General features: G+C 35.6%; 1 protein-coding gene across 1 annotated transcript; it reads right to left on the minus strand.

Moving 5' to 3' along the window:
• Nucleotides 1-2394: 2394 nt before the first annotated feature.
• Nucleotides 2395-17708, minus strand: Slf (C-type lectin domain-containing protein slf). The gene is made up of 4 exons (XM_071704633.1): nt 17596-17708; nt 16154-16289; nt 5757-5936; nt 2395-3768 (listed from the first exon to the last, which is right to left on the minus strand). The coding sequence occupies exons 2-4, from the start codon at nt 16287-16289 to the stop codon at nt 3386-3388; spliced, it is 699 nt and encodes a 232-aa protein (XP_071560734.1). The 5' UTR covers nt 17596-17708; the 3' UTR covers nt 2395-3385.
• Nucleotides 17709-25685: the final 7977 nt, after the last annotated feature.

Consider the following 25685-nt stretch of genomic DNA (forward strand, 5'->3'; position numbering starts at 1 on the left):
AGCGAGAAACTCCGAGATGCCCGATCACGATAACGATAAGGTCCAAAGACACACAAGATGGACTGCATGAATACACAACTGATATAGTAAATAAAATAATAACGTTAATAATTTATATTATATACGAACAGTCACAACTGTACACAAGCCAAAGAGGTGGAACTAGTAAAGGAGAGACAGAGAGACAAACAGAAAAAGAGCGTATGTGTGCGTGCGAGAGATGAAGAGAAAATTTCAGGCATTTAATATTAATTGTCTTCATCGTACGTCATTTGTCATTTGTTCATCACAAAGCATCGTCATTGTCATTTTTCACCATTTATCATTGTCGATGAATTAATTATTATTCTTATAATTATTGTCATCATTATTGTATCATTATATATATAACGTATATATATATATTGTACAAAACGTGATAACTACGAATCCTCGCTTAGATAATTCGCATAGTAATTTTCTGTACACACATTCGCCGCGGCAGAAGAAAAATACAATGGTATTTAAAAGATCCAATTGATATTATCTTTTTATACCTATGACCAAGCAGGAAGAATCTCATCGTATAAGTCTAAAATGCAGATTATGAAAATTATGCGTACTTCTAGCGATACAAGAGAGGAGGATAAAAATTCGTCAACTCTTTTAAACATCTGCATCTCAACAGTAACGATTGTAAAAGAATATATGTTGATTTGTTACTGTTGAAATAAAGATCTTTAAATATTAGACGACTTTTTAGCATTTCCGACATTTCTATCCCTTTCTTTACTCAATTTCTATTTTTAAATCTCTCTAAGGTATAAAGAATACTATATTCTACTTTTATATATATAAATAAAAAATTAATTTATTAATTTTCTATCTTATTTGTTTGTGCATTAATTTTTATATAATATTGTATAAATAGGAAATGTGTCATTCCGTTATTTATATACATTTGAGTAAAACTTGATCAATATTATATATCATTATAACTAAATAAATTATTATTATAATTTTCGGCATTATTGATTACGTCATTGTTATTATTACAAGAAACTTGTGTATTATTTGAAAGGAAGAAGATAATATACGAAAGGTAGAAATCTACTTTGCGCACTACGTTATCGCCAGCCGATTCAGTTGTTTCAGTGAGATATATTGAGTACCATAAGTAGAGTTTGTTTATCATCAACTGAGTATTTTTATTTGCTTGTTGAAAACTTTATTGAAAAAATATTATGTTTTAAATCACGAAAAATCGACAAAGAATTAGAAAAATACATTCAGCACGAAGATTGTATCAGCTAAAATTTCAAAAAAATTTCAGAATTTCAAGAATTTTTTCAATTTTTAAATATTACAATTTCAAAAATTTGAAATTTTAAATCGCGAGATTCAAGATCTTGAAATTCGACAAAGAAAAATTAATCGGTAAGAAGAGTATCTAAAATTCCGAGAATGCTTTAAGAATTCCGAGAAAATGTAATCCCAAAAATTCCTAAAATTTTAAATTCAGGATTTTGAACCATAAAAATCCAAATTCGTGAAAAATCGACAGAGTATGAGAATATAATTAAAAACATAGTAAAACAAATCATAAGCAATTCAAGCATTTCAATTTTAAAACATTGAAAAATTTTGTTATTCCTTTCTTTTATTTATACATATTATGAAAAAGGCTATGATCACATATGTAACTTTAATCACCGACAAGATATTATTAATGTCGTATGGAAATTTGCATTACTGCCAAAATTTGGACAATTAAATTACAATATATTTATTTTATAATTTATTACTATTATTTTATAACAATATTTTATGATTTATTATTTATTGGATATTGTGTTTTATAAGTATGTTCTATATTTGTGGCAGGATAATTCGATTTTATTTAAAGCGTTAATTAATCATACAAAGATTTCTTATCGACGAGACACGGAATTTACTTCCAGCGCCAGGTAAAGTGAGACTTTATGATCTGCTGTGATGGTACAACCCTCAGGGGCTCACATCTGTGAGTACGGGATTGGCAACCCCGAGGTACTCGAGCTATCTAGTATCTAAGGATATAATTAGGTTACTTTAGTTTGTTGAGAATATAAATAAATAAGGAGACATGCACATGTAAATCACTTATATCTACTTAGAAACATGCAAAATTAATAGTATTAATTATATAGTTAAAACTAAAGATTACTTAAACTGTAAAGATTTCAGGAATTAACTTTTTAAATCAAGTTAATAAGGTTTTAAATAATTTTTTACTATATTTTATATTTTAATAAAAGAATTGTTTTTAATTAATTATATAATTTTAAAAGGTAATTTCTTATTGTAATATTTTTGTAGGATTATGTACGTAGATTGAATAATATATAGGATTTAATACTAATTAATAATGTATAATTTACGTAAGATTAACGTTTATTCATAAATGTACAGAGACTGCCAGCCAAATTTATATCAATAAATACATGTACACAATTAATTACTCTCTTCAGCGGATACTGTGATTACAAATTAAACAAAGTATAAAATTATTGTTGAGTTTCTTCGATACGATGCAGAAAGAGCGCAGTGACGAGACACGTTTGTTCAATAATCTAGCAAAATACATTTTTTTCATACTACAAACTTTCGCAAGTACAATTGCAGTAAATAGATACGTTTATTTTTATTCAAATGGAGCAATTCATATTAAAGTCACAGTACCGAATAAGTTTAGATTGAATTAGTCGCTACACAATAAAAAATTACTCGCACAATTTATTAATTCTACACTTTCGCTTCTGTTTGACATATTTTTAATATCGCGTTTTCAAAATTCAGGTTTCAAAATTATTAGAATAGGATGTAAATTAAACGAATTACTGATATTTTACACAAGCGCATGTTATCTGACAAATCGCTTTTTCTAATTTTACTTTTTAGAAAATCCCGTAAATGATTCTCCGATGATCACATCATGGAAATTCATACAAGATGTCGGCAGTGATGTGTGAATTAATAAAAAAAAGACTTTAGACAATAAAATTATAATTCTAGCGAGTTCTTATTTCGGATAACACTCGATCGAAAACACTATACACTACATTACAATATTTTATTATAAAATATAATTATAAAAAAAAGATCGTTATTATATATAAATTATAATTTTACTTTAATTACGAAAGAATCACGCGAAGTTTTTTTTTTTTATGTCATATCTAACACGATTGTAAAAGATTCTCCGTGATCATCCAAGAACCAAGAATCGCCACGTGGAAATCGCCGCGTCCCTATTCGGCACGTGTCTCGTCGGCTCCGCGACGGGAAGTATAGAAGGAAAGTGCTGATATGATGCTGATGGACGATCGCATGATCACCACGTAGGTGTCGGCTGGCCGCGATCGCTTTAGAGGCGAATACCGCGGTTGGTGCTGGCCACGTAGTTGAGCAACTCCTCAGAGTCCTCGCAGACGAACGGTTTCTCATGGTAACACGCAACGTCGTGCCAGGCGATGCCGTCATTGTAAACGTTGTTCAGGACGGACAGGCAGGACTCGTTGGTGCCGTTGATGTCATACTCGGCATTGTCCGGCTGCCTGACCTTCTTGTGGCCGGTCTGCGACCACGGATTGAAGCCCCAGCCGTTCGGCGCCTGGTTGGTGGGTGCCATCTTCTCGCGATTCGCCGACCAGAACCAGCCGTACAGGGCCTTGGGCTCGAGGTCACGTCGATTCTCGCAGCCCTTGAAGTCGCAGAGACGTCCGGACGTCCAGATGTAAGGAACGTCGTCTGAGGAAAAAAAAATAGATTTTGCGTTAAATCGATTGCTCGTCCCCAACAAAAAGGCTGAAAATATTTCTGTCACAGGTTTAGCAGCCGTTAAATTAGATAAAATAAAGAAAGTATAATCCGAGAAATTTTGTGTAATCGAAATTAGCTTTAAACGATTTAATAAATGGCTACATGATTATTAAATGTAAAATTCAAACTTAAGTACACACTTTCGCGACAACTTTTACTACTATATAGGAAACAAAACTGATGAATAACGTCAAGAAAGAAAAGAAGCATTTTTAGGCACAACCAACGGACGCTGACTTATAATTTCTTATCGAATCACGATGATTATAGAGAAATCGCTTTAAACGCGGTAGTTCAGTGTGCAGACTGTGGGTATGAAAAGTCCTTCCAGCGTGTAATTAAAGGAGAAGACTAGTCACGTAGTATTCCTGAGCGAAATCAATTCGGTACCATCTTATACTTTCGCCGGATTGCAAAAAGATTCATGCACCGCGCGCGCGCGCGATGCTGTTATATAAAAAGACGAGAGTCTCTATAGCCTCAACCCACTTCAAGACCCCCGCATTACCTTGAAAACTGTCGTTACACTCACCGACTCGCCTCCCACGATTCCTCTTCGTGATGAATATCGCTCGTGATGAACAGGTATCATCACGATTATGATAATTGCGGTTAGAAGCGACAGTGAAATCCGACAAATGTTCCGGCAATTTGTATTAATTCGCGGGTGATCTACTGCTTATTCAGTTTCCAATTCATGCGATCATGATTGACATTGCGGTTTAATTTTCCTGGGTCATCGATGAATTTATTCTTTGATTAATTATTTCGGTTTTAATCATTGAAATAGCAAATTAAATTGCTTGCGTCGTCAGATGAACTTTTAATCATTTTTTTCTAATCGAATTATAAAATAAAATAGAAATACATTTTTAACGACCAACTATATCGGCAATTATTTATCACAACTTGCACAATCATTCAAGTTCAACATAGTTTCTAATGCTAAAGAAAAACGGAAAAGAAGCAAGATACTAACAAAAGTAAAAGCAGCTAAATTGTGAGTAAGATATAATCCGGTTATAATTGCACTTTCGGTTCTTACGCTTAAACGCATCGCGCTGTAGCCCGAAAGGTCGTCGTAATGAAGAGAATGAGAGGGTAAGGGGGAAGCATCGTCGTTAATCATCCAAATCGAACGCGCAGTGATGTTCCACGTCGGGCCGCTTGTTTCGAAATACTGCCGAATGATTATCGCGTGGATGAAAGTTGCCGTGGTAAATCGCTGTGTCGGTGTCGATATTTATGACTCGCTACCAGAGTCACCATTACGGTTGTATGCCGTGTGAAAACTTTCTAAGTATCCATACTGTCAAAGGGACGCGAGTTGATTTACCCTTCTCGATTCGAACAAACTTGAGAATTCGTACTTCCCCACTCGTGCGTGTCGTGCTGCGATGCACTAATAAATTATAAGTGAAATAAGAGGAACTGGATGCGATAAGCGACGTTTCGTGTTTGCTAACGATCGAAAGATGTAACTCTACTAGGTAGACGATACTCTACTAGGCGTTCATAGGTCAAATTTTGATAATTATGTAATTTCTAAATACGAATGCACATCAAAATATTTAATACGTAAATTATTCTCGATTATAATAGATCCAACCGATCTAATGTGTAAAGCAATGTGTATAGGTCTAAGAAATTGTTTTATCGCGAGTAAAGATATTTTTTCTTTCGCGGCGAGGTTGTGCTTATTAAAATTATTTCAGCTACAAATATGACCTCGCGCCGCGTTCTTCTTTTTTCATGAACAGAAATGGAGCCGTTTTGCTATTTTGTCCTTCGATCATGCATTGATCTCTAATTTACAATGTGGAACAGTAAGAATGATTCATAAAGGAGCGACGCGCAAGTATCTACGTGTCGGCACGTTTCATGAGAGCCCGACCGTCGCGAGATAAAGTACTTACTCTGCTGGATGAGCCTAAAGACCATATTGTTTTCTTCTTGGGTTTCTATCGAAATGAGATCCATGCAATACTCCCTGCAAATGTTTCTAGCGTCTAACCAGTCCACCTTCTGATTGGCATGAGTTGGCACGTGCCCGCTGTAGAAATAATTGTGCCCTCGGAAGTTAAACTGCTTCGGCCCTGTAAAATATTTTATTATATAAAACCACATTTTAATACTCTATTCCTGTAACTTGAACTTTTGTTAAATTACTGTTAATTCAAGCACATTATACATTATTTCTGTTTCCAACAGAAGGCGAGAGATTCGAGAGTTGGATAAGAAACTGAAGTAGCGTTGTATCGTGTCTATAAATGTGAAGAGTATTAGCTTCCCTATTATCATCGCATTATTCATGGAGGTGTCACTCGAGGCTTCGCAGAAAGAATGGTAAATCGACGATTATATCAAACTTCGCAATCACGCCTTTCTTTCCTGTTAACAGATCTCTCGATTTAACCGGTGGTTGATAGTTCAGGGGTCAAACAGTGGTTACGATAGGGTAATCCGTAGATCTATGCTTCCCGCGATCAAGAATGTGTCTGGCTAAAGTCGGCCGCCACCACTTGACCGTAAAGAAACAGTCTTGTCCACTTGAAAGGTCGAAAGATCCTTGCAGAAAAACGTTCTTTTCAGTTCCTCATCAACTATCAACGTCCCACTGTACTTAAATAATCTCACCAAGCGCGCATAATAACGTACATATCAAATAATTTTTTCATTATATCCCGTATTTTAATCCGTACGTTTATTAGCGTCATCACGTATACAGTGTAAATTACACTTTGTGTAATGGATAAAAAACGAAACTTGTTTGTCTCAACTTTTTTCAGAGAGACCGCAGACATACATTACGCGTATAGGGATGCGTAAATGTTAGAAAGGGATATTAATCAAAACAACAAACAGGAATATATTTCTCGATCAATATTGGTTTCAGAATATGCGACGCGCATAATAAGAAACGCAATTTATAGGAGAGTGTACTTTTCATAAATTCAGCACAAACTGACAGACGAGATACGGCGTAATGTCTTTTACTTGAGTAATGCTGAAAAAATGTTTACTAATTCAATTAAAAGACTTCCCACGATTTCATGTGTAGCATTTGTCTACGTTGCTGTCGCGTCGGCGCGGTCCGCTATTTCTCTCTTAACGTTTCGTAATGCTCTCGGAGAGTTCTCTCGGCGCGTTTTCCACTAAACGCTACACGCTACCAGGCACGGACACGCCGTTTCGCCGAGCGTCTCGGTCGGGACCGCTAAAGCTAAGCACGTTGTTTTATTCCGCGGGCAGGGAATCTGTAATCGGCAGCGGCACAGCGGCAGCGCATCATTATCATCCGCTTTAAATGTCAACAGTCTTACACTTTTTCCCGGTATTTATGCAGGTATGCCTCTCCCCGTCGACGATTTACGACGTGTGTCTCATTATGAGCGCCTAACGCCGCATTACGAAACGTATACGTGCATACGTATCATTGGGCTGCGTTACAAGGAGCATCTCTTTTTTTCTCTTCTCTCTCTCTCTCTCTCTCTCTCTCTCTCTCTCTCTCTCTCTCTCTCTCTCTCTCTCTCTCTCTCTCTCTCGTTCACTCGCTATGATATAACGTTTTATATTCCGCTGCACGTGCGATTCCCTCGCCGCGCATTTTCTTTTTCACTGTTTTCTTCATCCTCTTCTTCTCGGCCTTCCCTTCGATTCCTTCGAACCGATTTTTCGAATTGCTTTTCCATTCGTTGTGACATACGTAACCCATATCTCGCCGTTATTACAGGCGCCGACATCGCGCGATTTTACGCGATCTTAAATATCTGAAAGGCATATCTTTTCAAATTATGTTTCGAATGACAGAAGGTTCAAGCAGAATTCTCGAAAATTTGAAGAGACTAAAAATCTAAATATGCAGTCCATTCCATCAAAAAATATTCTAATAAACGACAGAATATCTAAAAATATATAAATATGTATAATAAAGAAGAATAATTATTTACGTAATCACTATACAAAATTGAATGTTTAGAAAACATTTCAAAATACTTGTGGACACATATTATAATATAAAACGATGTTTCTTCTATGATTCAGAGAAAGGAATAATATACGAGTATATGTATATAATTTATATTTAATGCTAATTAAAACGACTGGATTTGCGCGGTATCTTTATTTTTGGCAACTTGTCGGCGGCAACGGCACTATGTTAATTAAAATTTATTACATGATGTTATATGTGCGTGATGTAAGAGATAGCCATCAAATTTGAATAAAACGAGGAACGACGAGCCGACTGTATCTCCAAGTATCTACGCCCTTTTACATTTTACTGCTCGCACGTCCTTGCCCACGTACGTTTTCAGCCAATTGATGATTTCGCCTGGTATTCGTGAGGGATTGAACATGCTAATGTCAAAGGTTGATAATGCCAATGGCAATTTTACAGGCAACCGCTATTTTTTATATCTTTCTTGTACCATTATAATTTAATAAACAGCCGGCCCCGCAATCGTTTCCGAAGCTTCGATGTTCATTTGTGAATGGAATAGCACTGGACAGAAGAATAAATAGCTCCAGATATCTTGTTTTTTACGTGAAACGACTGTGGGTTTCATACAGCTGCACTGACGTGGTAATAGTTTAAACAGTCTTGCGAATAAATATCGATTTCTAATAATTACATTTTAAGACGTTTATTGCTGTTGCTGTTTCTGATAAAATAATACATAAATAAAAAAAGGATAACGCGATTACTTTTTGCCGTAAAAGGCAATAGCTTAAGTTTTAATTGGAATGTCTTTGAACAAAGTTTCTCCGCGGACGAGTCGTGTCAGCTATTCAGACGCTCAATTCGAGACTTCGCCGTGCAAAGGCGATTATGTTGCGCGTATCGAGGAAGAAGAAAGACTGTCTGTCAGGATTTACGACATAGGACAAAGTCGTGATTCCCGTTGTCGGTATAAATTTAACGAAGACTTCGCGTCTATGGAAGATAAGGATTTTATATCCCAGTCGCGTCATTCTGTTCGCTCATGGCGTTTGATGCATGGGACTCGAATCGAATCGAATGTTTCGTAATACGAGCGCTCTGATTAGCGATTCCCCCTGTTTTATATTGTGCGTGAATATTGCTTAAAAATACCCAATAGTCATTTAATAGTTCTTTAAATTTAAAAGTTAGAAACATTATGAAATAAAAATGTTAAATGATTTTCATAAGCAAATTTATTTAAATTAGAAATATCTTTCTCTTTTATGACCATAATATCAGTGATGTCGCGTATATATCTTCATTTCTATGACTAATAATAGATAAATCGTTGTATTTCAGTATCGATAATGGAACGCCGGCACTGAAATATGAACAGCTATCGGTGTCGATAATAGTTTTTTAAGAAAATTGATGACGGGAACGTGATTTCTGCCGCCTCGTGAATATTAAGAGCTCTATTAAATAATCGTAAAATATAACAACATGTCGCGTTACTCTTGATTAATGGATAGATGCTTGACACTTTAAAGACTATCCCACAGGAGTAATATTCGACCCAGGAGCCCCAGTAGGAACATATTTATAAATAAAACGAAAAACACTGCGTATAGGTAAGAGTTTATCGCGATGTTGCAGTCGTCGTGTTTAGAGAGTAATTTACGCTTCTGTATTGATCGGAGTCACGTGAGGTGAGTTCAATGTGTTAAATGGAGAGGCGAGCCACCACGTGTGGAACTGACACGAGTTATGCATCTCGACTGCATTAAGCGGAAATCGACACGTAAATATTATAAAACATACTACATGCGTTTGCACTGTCGTGTCATTATGTGGCTGCCCTCGTTTAGATCGATAATTTCCGTTGAATCTTATGACGTGTTGCATCAATACGATCGCTTACCTGTGCGTGTCGTCAGTGTGATAAAATATAGATCGATACGCTAATGCTTAAATATTCTATTATTATTGTGGAAATAATTAGTTTCATGTTTATAAGAATAAATTTTAAATCTAAAAATAAGTTTTGCGTTATAAGAAGTAAACTCAAAATGAAATTAATTAATTAGGGTGTGCCCAGCATAATAGTCTAACATAAGAAATATAATAATATACTTTTTCTTCTTTTGTGCATAATTATAGAAATTTTAGATTCAGGTTTATACAAATGTCACGTGTTTCATTATCATGCGAAAGTTAACGTGTATAATATTAAATGCGTATTATTAAGAGAAACGGTAAGTACACAGAAGATGACTGTGCGTGATTATATCATCATTAAACGTGGCGGATTTCTTTTTCTTTGCTCGCATGCAAAGACAACGGTGCATCCGCGTGCATCGAACGAAAAAAACGTTCGCCTCTTGTCGGACAATCGCAATTTACGATCGTTATGTCAGCATCGATTAAACATTTATGCCCCTGGCGCGTCTCACACGTTTGTGTCAAGGAACTCGCGACAGTAATCGCTTTTAATCGTGCGAGCTGTTGCTCACCAAGGTTCATAGCGCAGATTCTAACGCGATACTAATAATTAAACAATACATTCATGCATCAGCTTGATAACAAATTAACGAAAATACAAAATTCGAAAGAATTTAGAATCAAATCTTTTGTTTTTACAGCAACATAACATTTAATTATTTACTTAAACTTTTCTCATACAAAAATTATATAAAAATCTTTTTAAGTCTTTAACAAATTGTCAATTTATTGAAAACATGCGGAAGAGCAAATATAACGTTTTATTAGAACTTTCGCTACATGCAATACTGCCACTTTCTATCTTTGTATAGATGACAATTAAAATTTTGCATTTAAATTCGACAAAGTATAACTGCAACTACAACTGCTTTGAAATATTAAGTTAAGATTTTATCGATCACACTATACTGATCCATCGAAGTCACTTAGCATTCAGCAGCGGCGATTTGCAGCTTAAACTGTAAGAGCAAACTGTGTTATTTTCTACGACGAAATATATATTTCTTGACCATACACTCCATCCATTTAGGATGGAGAGAAAGCTGATTTAGTAACGTGACATCAGTGCGGCTTCAATGTATTTCGAGGCATTTCAACAGCACGATTCACTTCCGGCATTACCATCGGAATATCGTTTTAATCTCGACGAACAAATCGGCTCTTCGGAGAAAAGTATCGGCGTTTAATTGACATTACTTCCCATAACAGAAACAATCTAGACGAGTGCGTCGCTTAATGAGCGACATAATAAACGTGTACATACTGTACATTAATGAGCGAGCTTCTCTCGTAAAATGCGGATGTTGCTACAATCGCAGCCGATCTCTGCTAATTGTCACGCAAGCGGATACCAATCGTGTGCGTTTTTTCTCCGCGTGTGAAATCCACGAGTGGCGAGACTCGCAGGCTCTTGGAAATGACGCGTCATCTTCGATGAGGCGCATCACGTCATGATAAAAATAGGTAAACGTTCGAAAGCGCAATTTCTTTGAAGGAAAAAGAATTCTTGCATTTTTTTTATTAGGTACTGTTTTTATAAGAATAGTAAAATATAAATATAATGACCCATACATGAGGTATCAAAATTTAAAACGCTTAATCTGAAGATTGAATTTTACAAAATGTAGTGCCACGAGATATACATAACGACATGAGGCTATAATAAATTATTGATTTAATACCCGTTATTGAATTAAGGATTTAATTAATATCTATGACTAGGCAACAACAATTATTATGTCTACGGCCATCCTAAATCCAATTCTGACATTAGAATATTAAGCGTAATTAATTCCATTGTTTATTATCGCATTTGTGTTTTAGCGATAAACAAATAATCAATTAATTATAATAACGATTAAACCGTTCCCTAATTGAATCCTGCTCCACGAGTGAATTTTCGACGGGAGTCAGTTTCTCATTCGCGAACGAGATCAGTGGGTCGACGGCGAGTCGTGAATAAACAACGTTCGAGCACGGAGGCGAAGGAAAAGGAAACTCTCCGTGGCTCTCCGCACGAGCTGCCTGGCGAAGGTAAAACTTTTTCTCTTTGCACGACGGGTCAATGGGTCCCGGCACGGCTTGTCTCGTATGGGGATAACGGTTTTCCCCATGCTCTTCTCTCTTTCGGTTTATCGCAAAGCGATCAATCCTTGATATTCACGAAAAGAAACTGACGATTATTACCCGGTAATATTCTCTCCAGCAATGACAATTAGAAAAGCTTATTTCGCATATGTCAAAACTTACACATTTCACCAAAAAATATGCTTAATGCAAATCCAATATTTTTTTCAGAGATAGTATTCGGAGACTCAATTAAAATAAAGAAGTAATTTTTTTTATTGAATTATATTGTAGTAAATTATGTTTCATGCGATAGTTATGTAAATCCTTACAACTGTCCCAAAGTATGCGGATAAAATTAATCGAAAACGACTATATTTTTTTGTTCAATAAAAATTATCACGTAAAAATTGTTTTGATGTATCATAAAATGCGTATAGCGATATCATATTATGAAAATACATTTTTATACAAATCGTGCTTGACCGTTACATGTGTAAGCGACACGCGGAGGGATAATCTCCGCGAAGAGCGTTGTTGTCCGATTTCACAAGCAGTTCCTGACATTTTCGTGGCGATGTAGCGCCGGCCTTTTGTAGAGTTGTCAGTCAGTCAACCTCACGACGAGTAAGATTGCAACAGCTGATCGGTCAGCCGCACTGTCATAAGGCGATTTAACGGCGATTTGTTAGCGACGGTCTTTTATTCGGCGTCAGTCGCGTTGCGCAATTGTGATTAACGGCGGCATAATACGTCGATTAACCCTACGCGCGATTGTCTGCCTCAATTTTTTTTCACTCCGAACTTGCGAAATTATCGGATGTCCTTATCACGCTTTTGAGTCCATCGTGAAATCGTCCATAGTTCGATGAAGTCGTCGCTACAAGTCGAACAGCAACATCTTACGCAAACTACGCGAAGTTTCTATTTAATTAATTATATTATTTTTATTTTAATAATTATATATTACAGTTATTATTTATTCAATTACTAATTATGTGTGTATTGATATATCTGATCATTGCATGTAATATTTCGAGGTTAATATTCTACATTTAGCGTGTAAAACAAAAAAGCTATCTTATAAGTGCAGATTGCTATCAAAGATCATACGCGCACTATTACATCGCGTGTTAACAAGAGATCATGGAATAAGTATAGCTCGCAAGCCTATCTTTACATTTTTCTCTTCATACATAGCAATATATTACAATACTTTACAGACCACACGTATCGGTGATTTGACGCACAAGGCAGATTTTCACTTCGCGCTAGGCTCGACAGGAAAATTTGAAAATTGTATAAAATTACCGCATCTAACAGCCGCGACTGTAATTACAATACGCGCGAGAGTAATGTGGTAAAGCATGCGGACACTTAATCGCGTATCTTCACCGTAATAGCACCGTCGGACACCGGTTTAATAGGCCGATGGGTATTATATAATATCCACGGCCGATACTTGTTCACATGTTACTCAACAAGCGTGTCATTACCGCTTGCTTTAAGAGTATAAGACACGCACGCACACATTACGTGTTCGATTGTATACTAACGGCTGCACGGTATTCCCGTAAGTTTAGAAAAATTAAATCACAATGCGCTTCGTTAATCCTTTATATTAATTGGAGAGATCCGACGAAAAGATTTGACACATCGAGATCCACATCCGATATAGATGGATATATATGAGCCGGAGACCGAGTGAAATAGTGGTGCAAGTCCTACGTGATAATGCGAATGCAGATTAAAACTATTGCTCATATGTGTTGAATCTTTCTGCAGTTTTTTATGCGTACTTTTGACACGGCATAAAATTAATTCTACAGTTCACTTCTCATAGAATCTTTAGAAATATCATCGTAAATTTCATATGCACCACAACATTGCGCGTGTACTTAAGCGTTTTCGCATTCTTTTTTCGCCGCGCGGCGCAAACCAAGGGTTTGTGTCGGTATTGTGTTTCTGCACATTCTTCGACGCGCGTGCACCTGCATTGACACGCTTATTACATACTTTTTCTCGGCGCGAGCGCGAGGATCACGCTATACACCTGATTACTATTGACTTAGTCGCGGCAAACTCTATCCTGCCATCCTGCCTGCGATCGGGCATTCCAGGGGAGCGAGCATGCAATCATTAGGTTGTTAGGTGATTGTGGTCGTATCCGAACATCATTACGTTGCACCATTGCGGCAAAGCCGATTCACTCCCACGGCCTACTCGTGCCTCTCACGTTATTAAATACCGTGGAAATGCGACCATTTGGAAATTCCGTATCTCTCCCTGTCCCCGCGCTTTGCACTTTGACTCGCGCGAACGCGTTGCTCTACATATTCCTGCATATTCTACTTGTTTCGTTCTTCTCGGTTGCAAGACAATCTTTTAGCGCGTTGGCAATGCAAACAGCCGTTTTCTCTCGATAATCTTCGCTCGACCTCGACGTCGTTTCGCGCTAATGAAGTAAACTTTCTTTCTTTTTATACGCGTTACAAGAGTGGTTATATAATACAGGAAGATACGACAAATTACTGATCGTAGCTATAGTCAATCAAGGTCGTTAGCGTGACTTTTTAGCATCGTCTTTTTTCTACTTATATCGATAGCCAATGTGATCTACAAGAGGAATAGAGAATCATGACTGAAGTTGATGTTAATCAGTTTTTTGATACCAGTATTAGCTTCGATGAGCTAACATTTTCTGGCTGTAGACCGATGGTATTAATAACTCGCGAGAGATAGGCGAGCATATTACCATTTGAATAACCATCGATGTCCTTGCTATGACGTCATTAACGAAGATCTTACTGAATTAATCTGACGCGTATAACAATGTTGAGACATCCTTGCGGAAATTGTCTGACCGAAGGCAATGCTAATTCAGTGATGCTCAGCATTGCGTTACACAAACGGTCATTTTGTGAACTATAGGCCGCAAGACTGGATCGGAATACCATTAGTCGAGGAGATTGCTACTTAAACGAGTAGAAAGCAAACGATTGTCGCAATCATTCGGTAGCAGAAACGTAGTAGATATTTATTGCATTGAGAAGACATTAAAGTGATACAATATTATTCAAGGATAGATATTAGAGATACGTTGTCCATATCTATTTCTTTTTCTTTTTACAAAATGCGACTTAATAACAATGCGACTTAATAATTTTATACTCATTATTTTATTATGATAAGACTTTATCTTTTTTATTATTAGAATACAAATATATTACACGTTATAAGCTAACGAAATATATTTGTTTTGACAAAGTTCTGGGAATTAAGTCGATTTTTGCAATAAGTGAATCGTTGAGGCACGAACTGGCTATTTGATCAAGTGGCGTCGAGAAAGTGTACATCGGACAAGATAAAGAATCGCCAGGAAAGTTCGCGAGATGCAGTATTATCGGGAACCTGTTGGTGGTAACAAGTGGACGCGCAAGCCGGTACCACCTACTCGCGGCGATCAAAAGTGAATACCCGGGGCGCGTGCTTACACAAGAGTCGAGAGAGGCTCGTCTGCTTTTAAAAGTAAACTCGTAGCTCGTGAAATTGCGCGAGGGGCCTTCCCTCTGCCGCCTTCTTAGCGTGTATCAGCATTGTAACCTCGATTCCTTTGAGAGACGGCACGGCAGTGCCGCGCGCCCGAGACGCACGATTGCCCCTTCTGCGAGCTGAACAACGATGAAAGTCCGCTGCGTTTCTTGTTTTACGGGCGTTTTACGCGCGGGTGATCTAATCGAGGCAGGCTCGGGCCGGTTTCGTGAGCGATGCGCATCACTGTGTCACAACGCCGAGTTTTTCCATCCACCGTGAAAACTCGGTTAGGCAGTGCTCGCACGCGTAATTAGACCGTTTAACGATTCGCTCCTGTATCTATTATCCCACTATTGTAAGATGTCATAAAACGGCCGTCTCCCCCCCTTATTACGAAACGAGCGACGAGCTAAACTTATTAAATCTTGTCAAATAAATTACGCAAGTGACATCTACCAACAGTCTAGACACAAAAGTGCTCTATAGATCTTGCGCGTGTATAATAAATTATGTTATCGCAGATCGTAATAATAATTATCTGGATGGATTATCGATCTATTTGATTGATGTTTCCAGCTTAACTTGCACAATATATAATAGGCGATAGGTAAATTTACTAATCCTGATGTGATGTCTCGAATTCACAGACAGCGCAAAATCGAGTTAAATAAAAATTGGGAGAAATAGGGCTAAATTTTTCCCCTCGCAATGCACTATGCACTACTGCCCGCAGCGGGCGCAATGGGGTGAGTAATGATTGAAGCGTTGATGCCGGAAGGTACTTACGATTTGCGCACTTTTGCGGTATCGGAAGAGACAAGAATCTTCCAGGTCGGTTACTGTGCGGTCGAGCTTCATTGATCGCCGGCTCGGCGTTGGCGAACGCCGCGAGGAGCACTACGGCCAGCGGCACCAGCATCATCTATCACAGAATAATAGAAAGAATATTATTACAGATAATAAAGGAAGATAAATCACTTAATTTTGCAATTTGGGATAATTTTCGTACATTTTTTTCACAATAAAAATAATAAATGTTTGTTGTATAGCTTTAATTAATGCATATCTCGAATAATGTAATTGATAATATATACCTTTTTCAGATTATATAAAATATTTTTCTTAGGAGTAAAAATTATGTGTCATGATTGAAAGATAATACATAGTAACGAGTAAACAGTGAGTATACCTTATGAGTAACATAAAAGATCTATAGGCAAATCGTCAGGCGATTTTTATATGTTAATGTGGATCTCCAGGATCAAGTTATTAAAATATCGATTCAGATATCGCAATTTCATCGGCTTATTACGATCACTCTGCGACAGTCGGTGAGAGTTTCGTACGTAATGGGGTTGACATACAGGTACGCGATTTCATTTCACCGACACATACAGTTCCTTTCCATCAGGCAGAAGTTTCTCTTAGGGAGTGTCTCGTCTAACGAAGTCGATTTTTTTATGCATGGACGTCAGTACGTTAATTATTCATTCGTTATGTGATCCGTCAAATAATATCGACATCGATTGAAAATTTCTCCGGCAAGTTGAAAAACAATATATCAAGAAGTATCAAGTATCATCAAATTTATATTGGAATAATTTTAGAAGCAAAATAATTTTGTGGAAGATAGTAGAAAATTTTTTAATGGAAATTTTCTCTACAATTTGTATGATAATTTATCTTGTATACGTACATTTTTACAAATTGAATAGTAATTAATATTATTTATGCTATATATAATGTACTCTCTCCTTCTTTCTCTAAATGATATTACTTTCACCGAAATTTTGTAAATCTTTTTACATCACTTGCATATAATCAATTTATTACATTCTAATCCGCTACGGTACATTTGTGATGACAAAACAATAGCAATTTCTATTTATGAGAATCTACATTGTATGTACTAATTACAAAAAAGTATAAAAAATATAACATATAAATAAATCCGAAAAAAATAAATAAATCCGAAAGCTGTCCAGTGAGTCTTAATTACGAGCATGATTTAAAAGTTTTAGGAGTTAAATTTCGCTTAGTTCAATTTTCGATGCTGCAGATAGAGGAAAAAGTATACTTTACCTTAATTGTATATTTATATGTGCATATATCGCGTTTTTTGTTATCATAAATGATCATAAAGATTTTTATCTCATTTTGCAGAATCGGAATTTGAAGTCACTGAAATTATATCGTAGGTTTCAATTCGTCCGGATTTCAGCACTCACCTTGTATCACTTGTCTCTTGGAAAAATATGGGTAAGACTTGGAAGACGGCGGTTAAAGAAACGTGCTCACTGATAGGATATGAAGAGACAGGCGCCTTCACCGTCGATTATATAGAAATGGTCCCCACCAGGCCGCAGACTCATCCCACCCTTCGCTACAAGGACCCAGCGAGATGTTCCGTTCGAGACCTTAGTCATAATTAGTTCGGATAATTAAGAGTTAGAGATCCCGTGTATTGATTCTTGAGAAGGAGGCAGTAGTGTGCCCTCGCAAGCGACGAGAGATAGATTTCACATTTTTTTTCTTTTCCTTTTATTGTGAGCCAAATCCGGTCCGCTTACAGGAATTAAAAGGATGGATTTAATGGAAGAGGATGACAGGCGATAATTGATTGACACAGTAAGTAACGAGAATAACTTACGCCATCATTCTGTATAAGACTCGAAGATATTATCTCCGGGATGCTTCGTTAATTTTAATTAAGTTATGATTACATTTTCGCGATGTACAATGTACATATTGTACATAATACAGTTTTTAGACTAATGATTATTATTAGATATAGAGAAAATAATTGTATGTTATTAAATAATTTGATATAGGGCGTACATTTAATTTTGTTTATTGAAAATTTATTGCTGTGTTTATAAAATCCAAGTTTTTATATATAGAAGAAACAAATCTATATTATTATGTGGAAAACCTGCATGTACTTAATTATAAAAAAAATTATTATAAGATATACGCGTGTAAAAAGAAAAATATAGACCTTTCTATAACTGTGTAAATTTTGTAAATGCAATTCTATCGAGAGAGAAAGATAAGATTGTTCGACGGTGCATCGATCCGATCGAACTTAAAGCGGTCGAGCAATCGATCAATGTTCACCTATATTTTTTTCTACGCGTATAATGATAGGATAGGTTGGAGTTAACAGCTAATAACAGTTGGAGTAAACTCTTTGTTCCCACAATCGTACCGGCACGATGGGTTGGTTACACGATCAGCAATTTATAACTAATTTTTTTCACATGTCACGAAGCTACACGACTAATGTTTTAATATGAGTTTGAGTTTATTGATAAATAAACTTTGAATATAAAATTTCTGTTAAAATTAATCTGAAATTAAAGAAGAAGAGTATATTTTATTAAATGTTTTTATCTTCGAAGCATAATTTCACGAATATCCTTTTGTCTTTCTAAAATTTAAAAATCTAAATCTCCTTAATTAGGCCAGGCTGGAAATTTTCAAAATCTGTCATATTCTTGAAATATCCTTTAGCTATTCTGACACGTTTCGCGCAAATGAACTGGATTCTTGCCGGTTTATCTCAAGTCTATTATATCTATTTATTAGAAGTCTTGTGTTAATTAATGCACGGCCTAGAAAGCGTATTTTGTTCGGACACTCGTGGAAGTGTTTATCGTCATCATGAATTCAAGCACACATTGCGCGTTGATAGTCGCAATAACGGTAGATAAAAAAGACTTTCTATTTCTTTGAGTCTCTCTTAATTCAAATATGACGAATAGTCGGCCGCACGTATCGCTCGTTTCATATGTTAATATAGAGTCTTTTGAGCACGACGAGACGAAATTCTCTTTCTTTGATGGAACAATGACCGTATGATCATTAAATTCGTTTATTGTTAATGGCATTTACATTACATTTACAATAAAGACGTAACACACGGCGATAATTAAATACGAATTTATATTGTAAAAATTAACATATGGTATTCTTCACATGATCTTATATACTTTATTTGCCTACATATTGTATATATGTAAGAAATATTGCAATATAATTTTATTGCTACATAATTTTACTTTTTACACAATAACAAATTTTATTTTACATAATAATTCAAGAACTACATAGCTCTATTGAATTCTATCTCAGAAACATTGACTGTCGTAATTTGCAACAAAATTAAGAATATTCGAAATTCAATAATTGAAAAAAAGGTTAATATCTTACATTAATTCTTACGCAAATTAAATTTTTATTGACATATAAGTCAAGTTAGAATAAAATATGTGAAACACAATTTTGGTGTCTATCAATATCTTGGAGTTAACTAATCTAAATTATAAAAGTGCGGATAGTATTCATTCAATATTTTTTACAAGCGTAGTCCAAGCATAAATAACACTTTCTAGAGCACTCCATTAAACGACGATATCTACACTGTGAATTGTACGGTAGCCACCAACCGCGCTAAACATCTTATTAAATTATTATCGACATTGTTTCGCGCGCGAGCTCAAAACCTGTTACCCGCTCGTATCGAGTAATTGAAACGGACAATGGAGCAATTAACATTCCCGGCAATTAAGGCAACACCCGCTTCTTTTCGCACGTCGTATGATATTATCTATACGCGTTTTATCGCGTTCACAGTCGTTTTAAGGAAAAGATTGCAGTACTACATTTTGTAATTGGTGGACGTCTTTTACTGGCACCGAATTTCAGAAAACGTCACTCGCGAGCGGAGACGATTCCCTGGAGGCGATGACCTTGAAGATGCGCTTCGTCAACTTTCACCAAGTGGTAACATAGACGCCGTAGACGGGTAACAGGCTAGTCAATGTCATCCGTGCTGCAACTCGTGGTTAAGGCCCGAGTTTCATTCTCAGAGTTTCCACGGTCCACGCTGGAAAAGTGGAGGAGGTTCCGGTTGTGTCAGACTAACGAAATGCAAGTGTCTCTGCGGAGGAAATTGACCTGGGCATGCACAAAAAGCAGAGGCGATATAAATGTTAGTTAATCCCTATATAAAGTAAAGAAATGCTCTAATTTATTTATAACGTTTATTAATTTTCTATTGAATTACAATTATTATTTTTTATACAAATCCATAAACGTCCACTTATGTCCAATAAAAAATATTGCAACAATGGTACACAGTTATGTGCAGATCGTAAAAAAAGCGTCATAACTGCATCGTGGTATGTTTAATATCATATGAAGCCATGAAATGTACTTATAAAGTCCACAGTATTTTCCACTTCTCGAGGCTAAACTGTCCGGAGAAGATATTAATTATTATAAAATATTTTCATAATTAATTCTTTAATAACTTTAATTCATGACCCTCTTCACAGTTCTTTCCTGATATAATTATGCTATGAGTAAACTTAATGTCAATGCGCAGCGTGATAATCATCACAATAATCGTAGCTCCTCGATATTTTGTTATATATCATTGAACGTTAAAATCACAGATATTTTTATATCATGTGGAATTCGAGGACGAGGACTGTACATATAGTGAATAAATAAAGGCAATATTTCTTAGTATTCATTTGGATATTGCGGCAAAATTGAGCATCCAAAAGATATCAAAGATTGAATTATAGAACATTATGTTCTCTCCCTCTTTCTTTTTTTTCTATGTATCGTCCTTACGATATATTTGGAATAGTATTATATAAAAATTGTATTATATTGTTTCATTATATAACAATTTTATAATGTCATTTCCCACCAGGAGAACACTGGGAAACTGTAAAACAATTATATTTGGATGACTTCATGCTTTCAATTCTTTTTACTTGCACAGTCGAACAACCCTTTGCTTGCGATTCGTGCCATAATAAATCAGGATTCGTAAGAGTGATTTGCGTACATACGCATATCCTATACATACACGCACATACGTACGCACTATATATACAACAATCACGCATCGTCTTCGCGCTGATGTAACACTTTTGCCTGCAGCTCCGGTAACTTCTCGAACACCTGTTAAGCGCGCTCGTAATAGCCGCGACGTCGGTCGACGATGTATACCTTACGGAATACTTGAGATTTCTCTCTGTTATAAAATCACGTCGCCCGAATTCGGATGCAGTTGTTTCATTTAACTTAAAAAGTATCAGTTCCAGAGTAAAAAAAATGCAACGATAAATAATAATGAAGAAGAACAGGTTCTTTTTTTCTTATATAACTCTGCTGTTCGATTTTTTAAATATTATTTTGTTTATTTAGCATATTGGGTTAAATAGAAGCAACTACATGGTTTAACAAAGCCATTACAATAGAAAACATATTTGGACAATAATTTATTTAAAGCATCTGAAAAAAAAGTTGAAATATTTGAAAAAAATAAAGATTAATATCTCAAAATAAAAAACTAAGAATGCGAAGAAACAATATAGAAATTATGGAATAAATAACATTTTTTAATTATATAATCTTTTAATAATTAATAAAATAATACTATAATAGGATGTAATAATTATCGAAAAAAACCTCAAAATATATAAAGATAAAATTCGTGATAATTAAAACGAATGTAAGATTAAATTAAATAATAATGATATTAAAAATATATTTTATGTAAAGAATGTATACAAACATTAGCTACACTCTTTTGCAGCAATCACGTGCAATGGTGAATCGATGGTTCATCGACATCTCCAAGGGATTACAAATTATTGAGGATCATCCTTGAAGTAGAATATAGGAATGAAAGATATACTTTCTCGGACGCTAGGAAATTATGTAAGGCGTGATACAGAGTCAAAATAACAAACGATGGAATGTGTCCATTAGCGATGGGAGCAACGGCGACCTTGGTGCCATCGATGGTTTCAAAGTTTGATTCAAGGATTCGATTTTGATGTTCCTAAAATTAATGTGTCGAACTAAACTATTTAATTGCAAATAAGACGAAATATTCTGAATACGAGGCTGAAGTTTCGAAAAATGAAGCAAACCAAACATGTTTTTGTCGCGTGGAAAGATTACTTAATTTGTCATGATGTGCAAGAAATAAGCGAAGAAAAAATTATTTAACAATAAGAATTGATTTTTAAATTAATACTATATAAAAAATGAGACTAGCAAGAACATTAAATATTTCAATTTGACTGAGTTTATTATTTTTTTGCGACGTCTCGAGGGCCATATTTTGTATCTTCGCATAAGAAAAAAGTATTATTTATTTTCGTGCCATTCGAAAAATGACAAACAAATGCGAAGATTCGAATTACGAGCCGACACGCATCTCCGACTGTTTATTTCAAGCAAGAAACGCGACTTGGGCTGAAAAGGCCGCGCGGCTTCGCACACGCACGCGAAGAAGAAGAAAACATCCGTTTTCGTCCTTCATATCGTTAAATGTCGTCGGTACTTCATTTAGATTAAGTATTAAGTACAATACCTATGCCTGCGCCAACCTTTCGACGGTGACGGCCTTGTCCCTCGAAATTTATATGCAGGCGTGCGCATATAAATAGCATTAACGTTGCCAAATGGCCAAGATGTGATAAATTCAATACAGTTTATCCACGCGTATGACGCACGCTGGAACCAACGTTCCTACGTAGTTAATTGTAATAATTAATGCACGTCACTTGAGTTGCTCGCCGTTAGTGCAATAAAAATTGCGAACTGCAATTAAGCCGGTGCCTTCTGATTGCTGATATTTGGACGCTTATTTTCCCGGCCTGAAACAGGCATGTGACAATTTTGCGCAACGCTTTGCGACCGACCGAACAATGCAACGTGCGATCATTGCGAAAGATCGTGCGAATGCGTAGATACGTAGACAGCGTGTGCAAACAAAAAATGCGTGCGGAAACCGGCGCTAAGTTCCGTTTGAGATTTATCGCACTTTTGACGGAAATTTCATCGGTAGGTACATCCGACCTTGACTCCTCCGCCGAAGTGAAAATAGCAGCGCGCATCCAGCTAAGATCATAATTTGCATAAAATTTATCCCACTCGATAAATTTAACGAATTCCGTCCGATATAAACATCCCACGGTTGAATGGCAAATCAGATTTAAATGCCAACGTTTCTTGAAAGAAGAGAGAGAAAGAGAGAAAGAGAGAAAACTATAGGGGCTCGATCAGATTTTTGCATTCTTAAATGTATAAAAATAACTTGCAAGTGCAAATTGCATACGGTCGTTGGCGAGATGTCAAACCAAGATAAAAAGTTTTAATTATTTAAGAATACAGGATTAAAAAATAAGAAAGTTCTACAATATGGTAGTCGTCTTGCAGTATTCAAGCAAAGCTACAGACAATGTAAAAATGCCTGAAAAAAGATCTTGTCGATCAAAAATAAACAAAAAGATAAAATAATAAAATAATAAAATTATTGATCAAAGTATACATAAATACTGAAAACTACAATTTGTAAAAGGATAATTTATAACGTTTTGATCTCATTTGAACCAAACCGGTCTGGTCAATAATAGTTCTCTTTCGCACGCGTATTTTGCTCTTCGAAGAGTCAATTTCGCAACGCATGAATCTGTGATCGAATCAGGCGAAGATTTTGCCGATAAATCGCCAGATTAATCGTGTATATAACACGCATGTGAATAGATTTCCATACCGAGATTCATTCGTGTATAAGCGTCGCGTCTAGATCCGATCGTAACTAAACGTGCGAATATCGAGGAAAATAAATGGCGCCATTAAAATAATATAATGTGCTGCATGTCTCCATGTCACTTTTTCTTCTGCGTCATCGAGTATTTCAACGCCTGGCAAGGTTTTCACAAAGATCGCAGACGTCGCAATCCGCTGTCAATAAAGCATTTAATTTACGTCGATGTCGATTTTAGATGGAGAAGACAATGAGGTTTTTATTCGCTGATAAATCGAGAACGAAAAACACGAAATCTTGTTTAGTTATTACAAAACCCTTGATGAGAAAAGCGATGATTTTAATGGAAAAATGCCATGTGAAGTATGTGAGTTTATAAAATAATTGGAAAAGTTGCTAAAATAAAAAAAACTCGCAAAATATAATCGTTCTCCATTCTTGTTAACTGAATGGAAAAATCGCTTTTTCTTAATAACGGTTGCAATTTTCCACGTATGCTATCGTAAAAACCGTACCACGATTGTCATATGAATAATGTTTCTCGCTGCTGAACAGTGCTTTAATTATCTTATGACTATTAATAAAAGTATAATTGTTCCTATAAGAGTTTTTCTTCGTAAAATTAACGGCGTTATTATTTGGACCGTTATCACGCACGTGGCTCCTAAAATCGTGAACCCAGACAATAAACATTGTCCCGAGACAATGGTGTGAATTATCATGTACATCTCGATAACACAGTTCTGCCGGTTATTACGAAAGCTTACGTTAAGATTCACCGTTTCATTCTTACAAAATTCCACGCGAATTACCATCCTGTTGCTCTTCATTAACATAGCGTGCAATCGTTGCATAAAAATAAGAAGTGGCAGATATAAACCGTGATATAAATACATTCTATGTAACAACTGAATTCATAATTAATCAAGCCATTAATTTACCGATAAATACGAAATTTTTCACACACAGATTGACAGAGTTTTATATTCATATAATACTACTATTATTATACAAAGTCAATTTGTTTTTGTTTTCGTACATTACCTTGCTTCCAAATTACATTTTTACTATCTTATTTGCCTTGAAATTTACATATACATGTATTTCAATTTCACGAAAATAAAAATTAATTAATTCTCACAGAAGTATTAAATTTATAGCACCTGTATAATTACAATACACTTACAACATGTGCATATAATTAAAAGAGAATATGTTATAATTTTTACAAAAATATATTGCAAAAATAAAAAATAGATTGGCTAGTACCCTCATGGACTTTGTTAGGCAAAAATAATAATCACACAATTCAGAAAATACCGCTTAAGTAATAATTAATTACTTTTTATGTAACAATGTATGATTCATTATATATAAAAAAGATTCATTATATATTTTATCTAGTTTTATATTGTCTAAATGTGTAGATTGATAAGAATATTTTTATGATTTTTTTTTCTCGTCCTTCTTTCTACGGAATCGACCTGGAAAAGTAGTTTCTACAGAAGTAGCTACACAGAATTATTATATCCAATAGTAATAATCTAGTAGTGGTAGTGGTAGAACTATTATTCTCGCGTTTCCTTTCTGTATCGAGATTGAGAATGGTCATATATGCAACAAGGACGACAGAAATAATTATTACGAAAACCACAACGAAGAAACTGTTGCCTGCTGATATTCCCTCGTGAAGTTTTATATTTTCTAAATGTGTAGATTGATAAGAATATTTTTATG

The sequence above is a fragment of the Temnothorax nylanderi genome, unplaced genomic scaffold (genome assembly GCF_030848795.1).
Source record: "Temnothorax nylanderi isolate EJ_2023f unplaced genomic scaffold, tnyl_v1.0 TNYL_tig0043_pilon, whole genome shotgun sequence".
Classification (NCBI taxonomy): domain Eukaryota; kingdom Metazoa; phylum Arthropoda; class Insecta; order Hymenoptera; family Formicidae; genus Temnothorax; species Temnothorax nylanderi.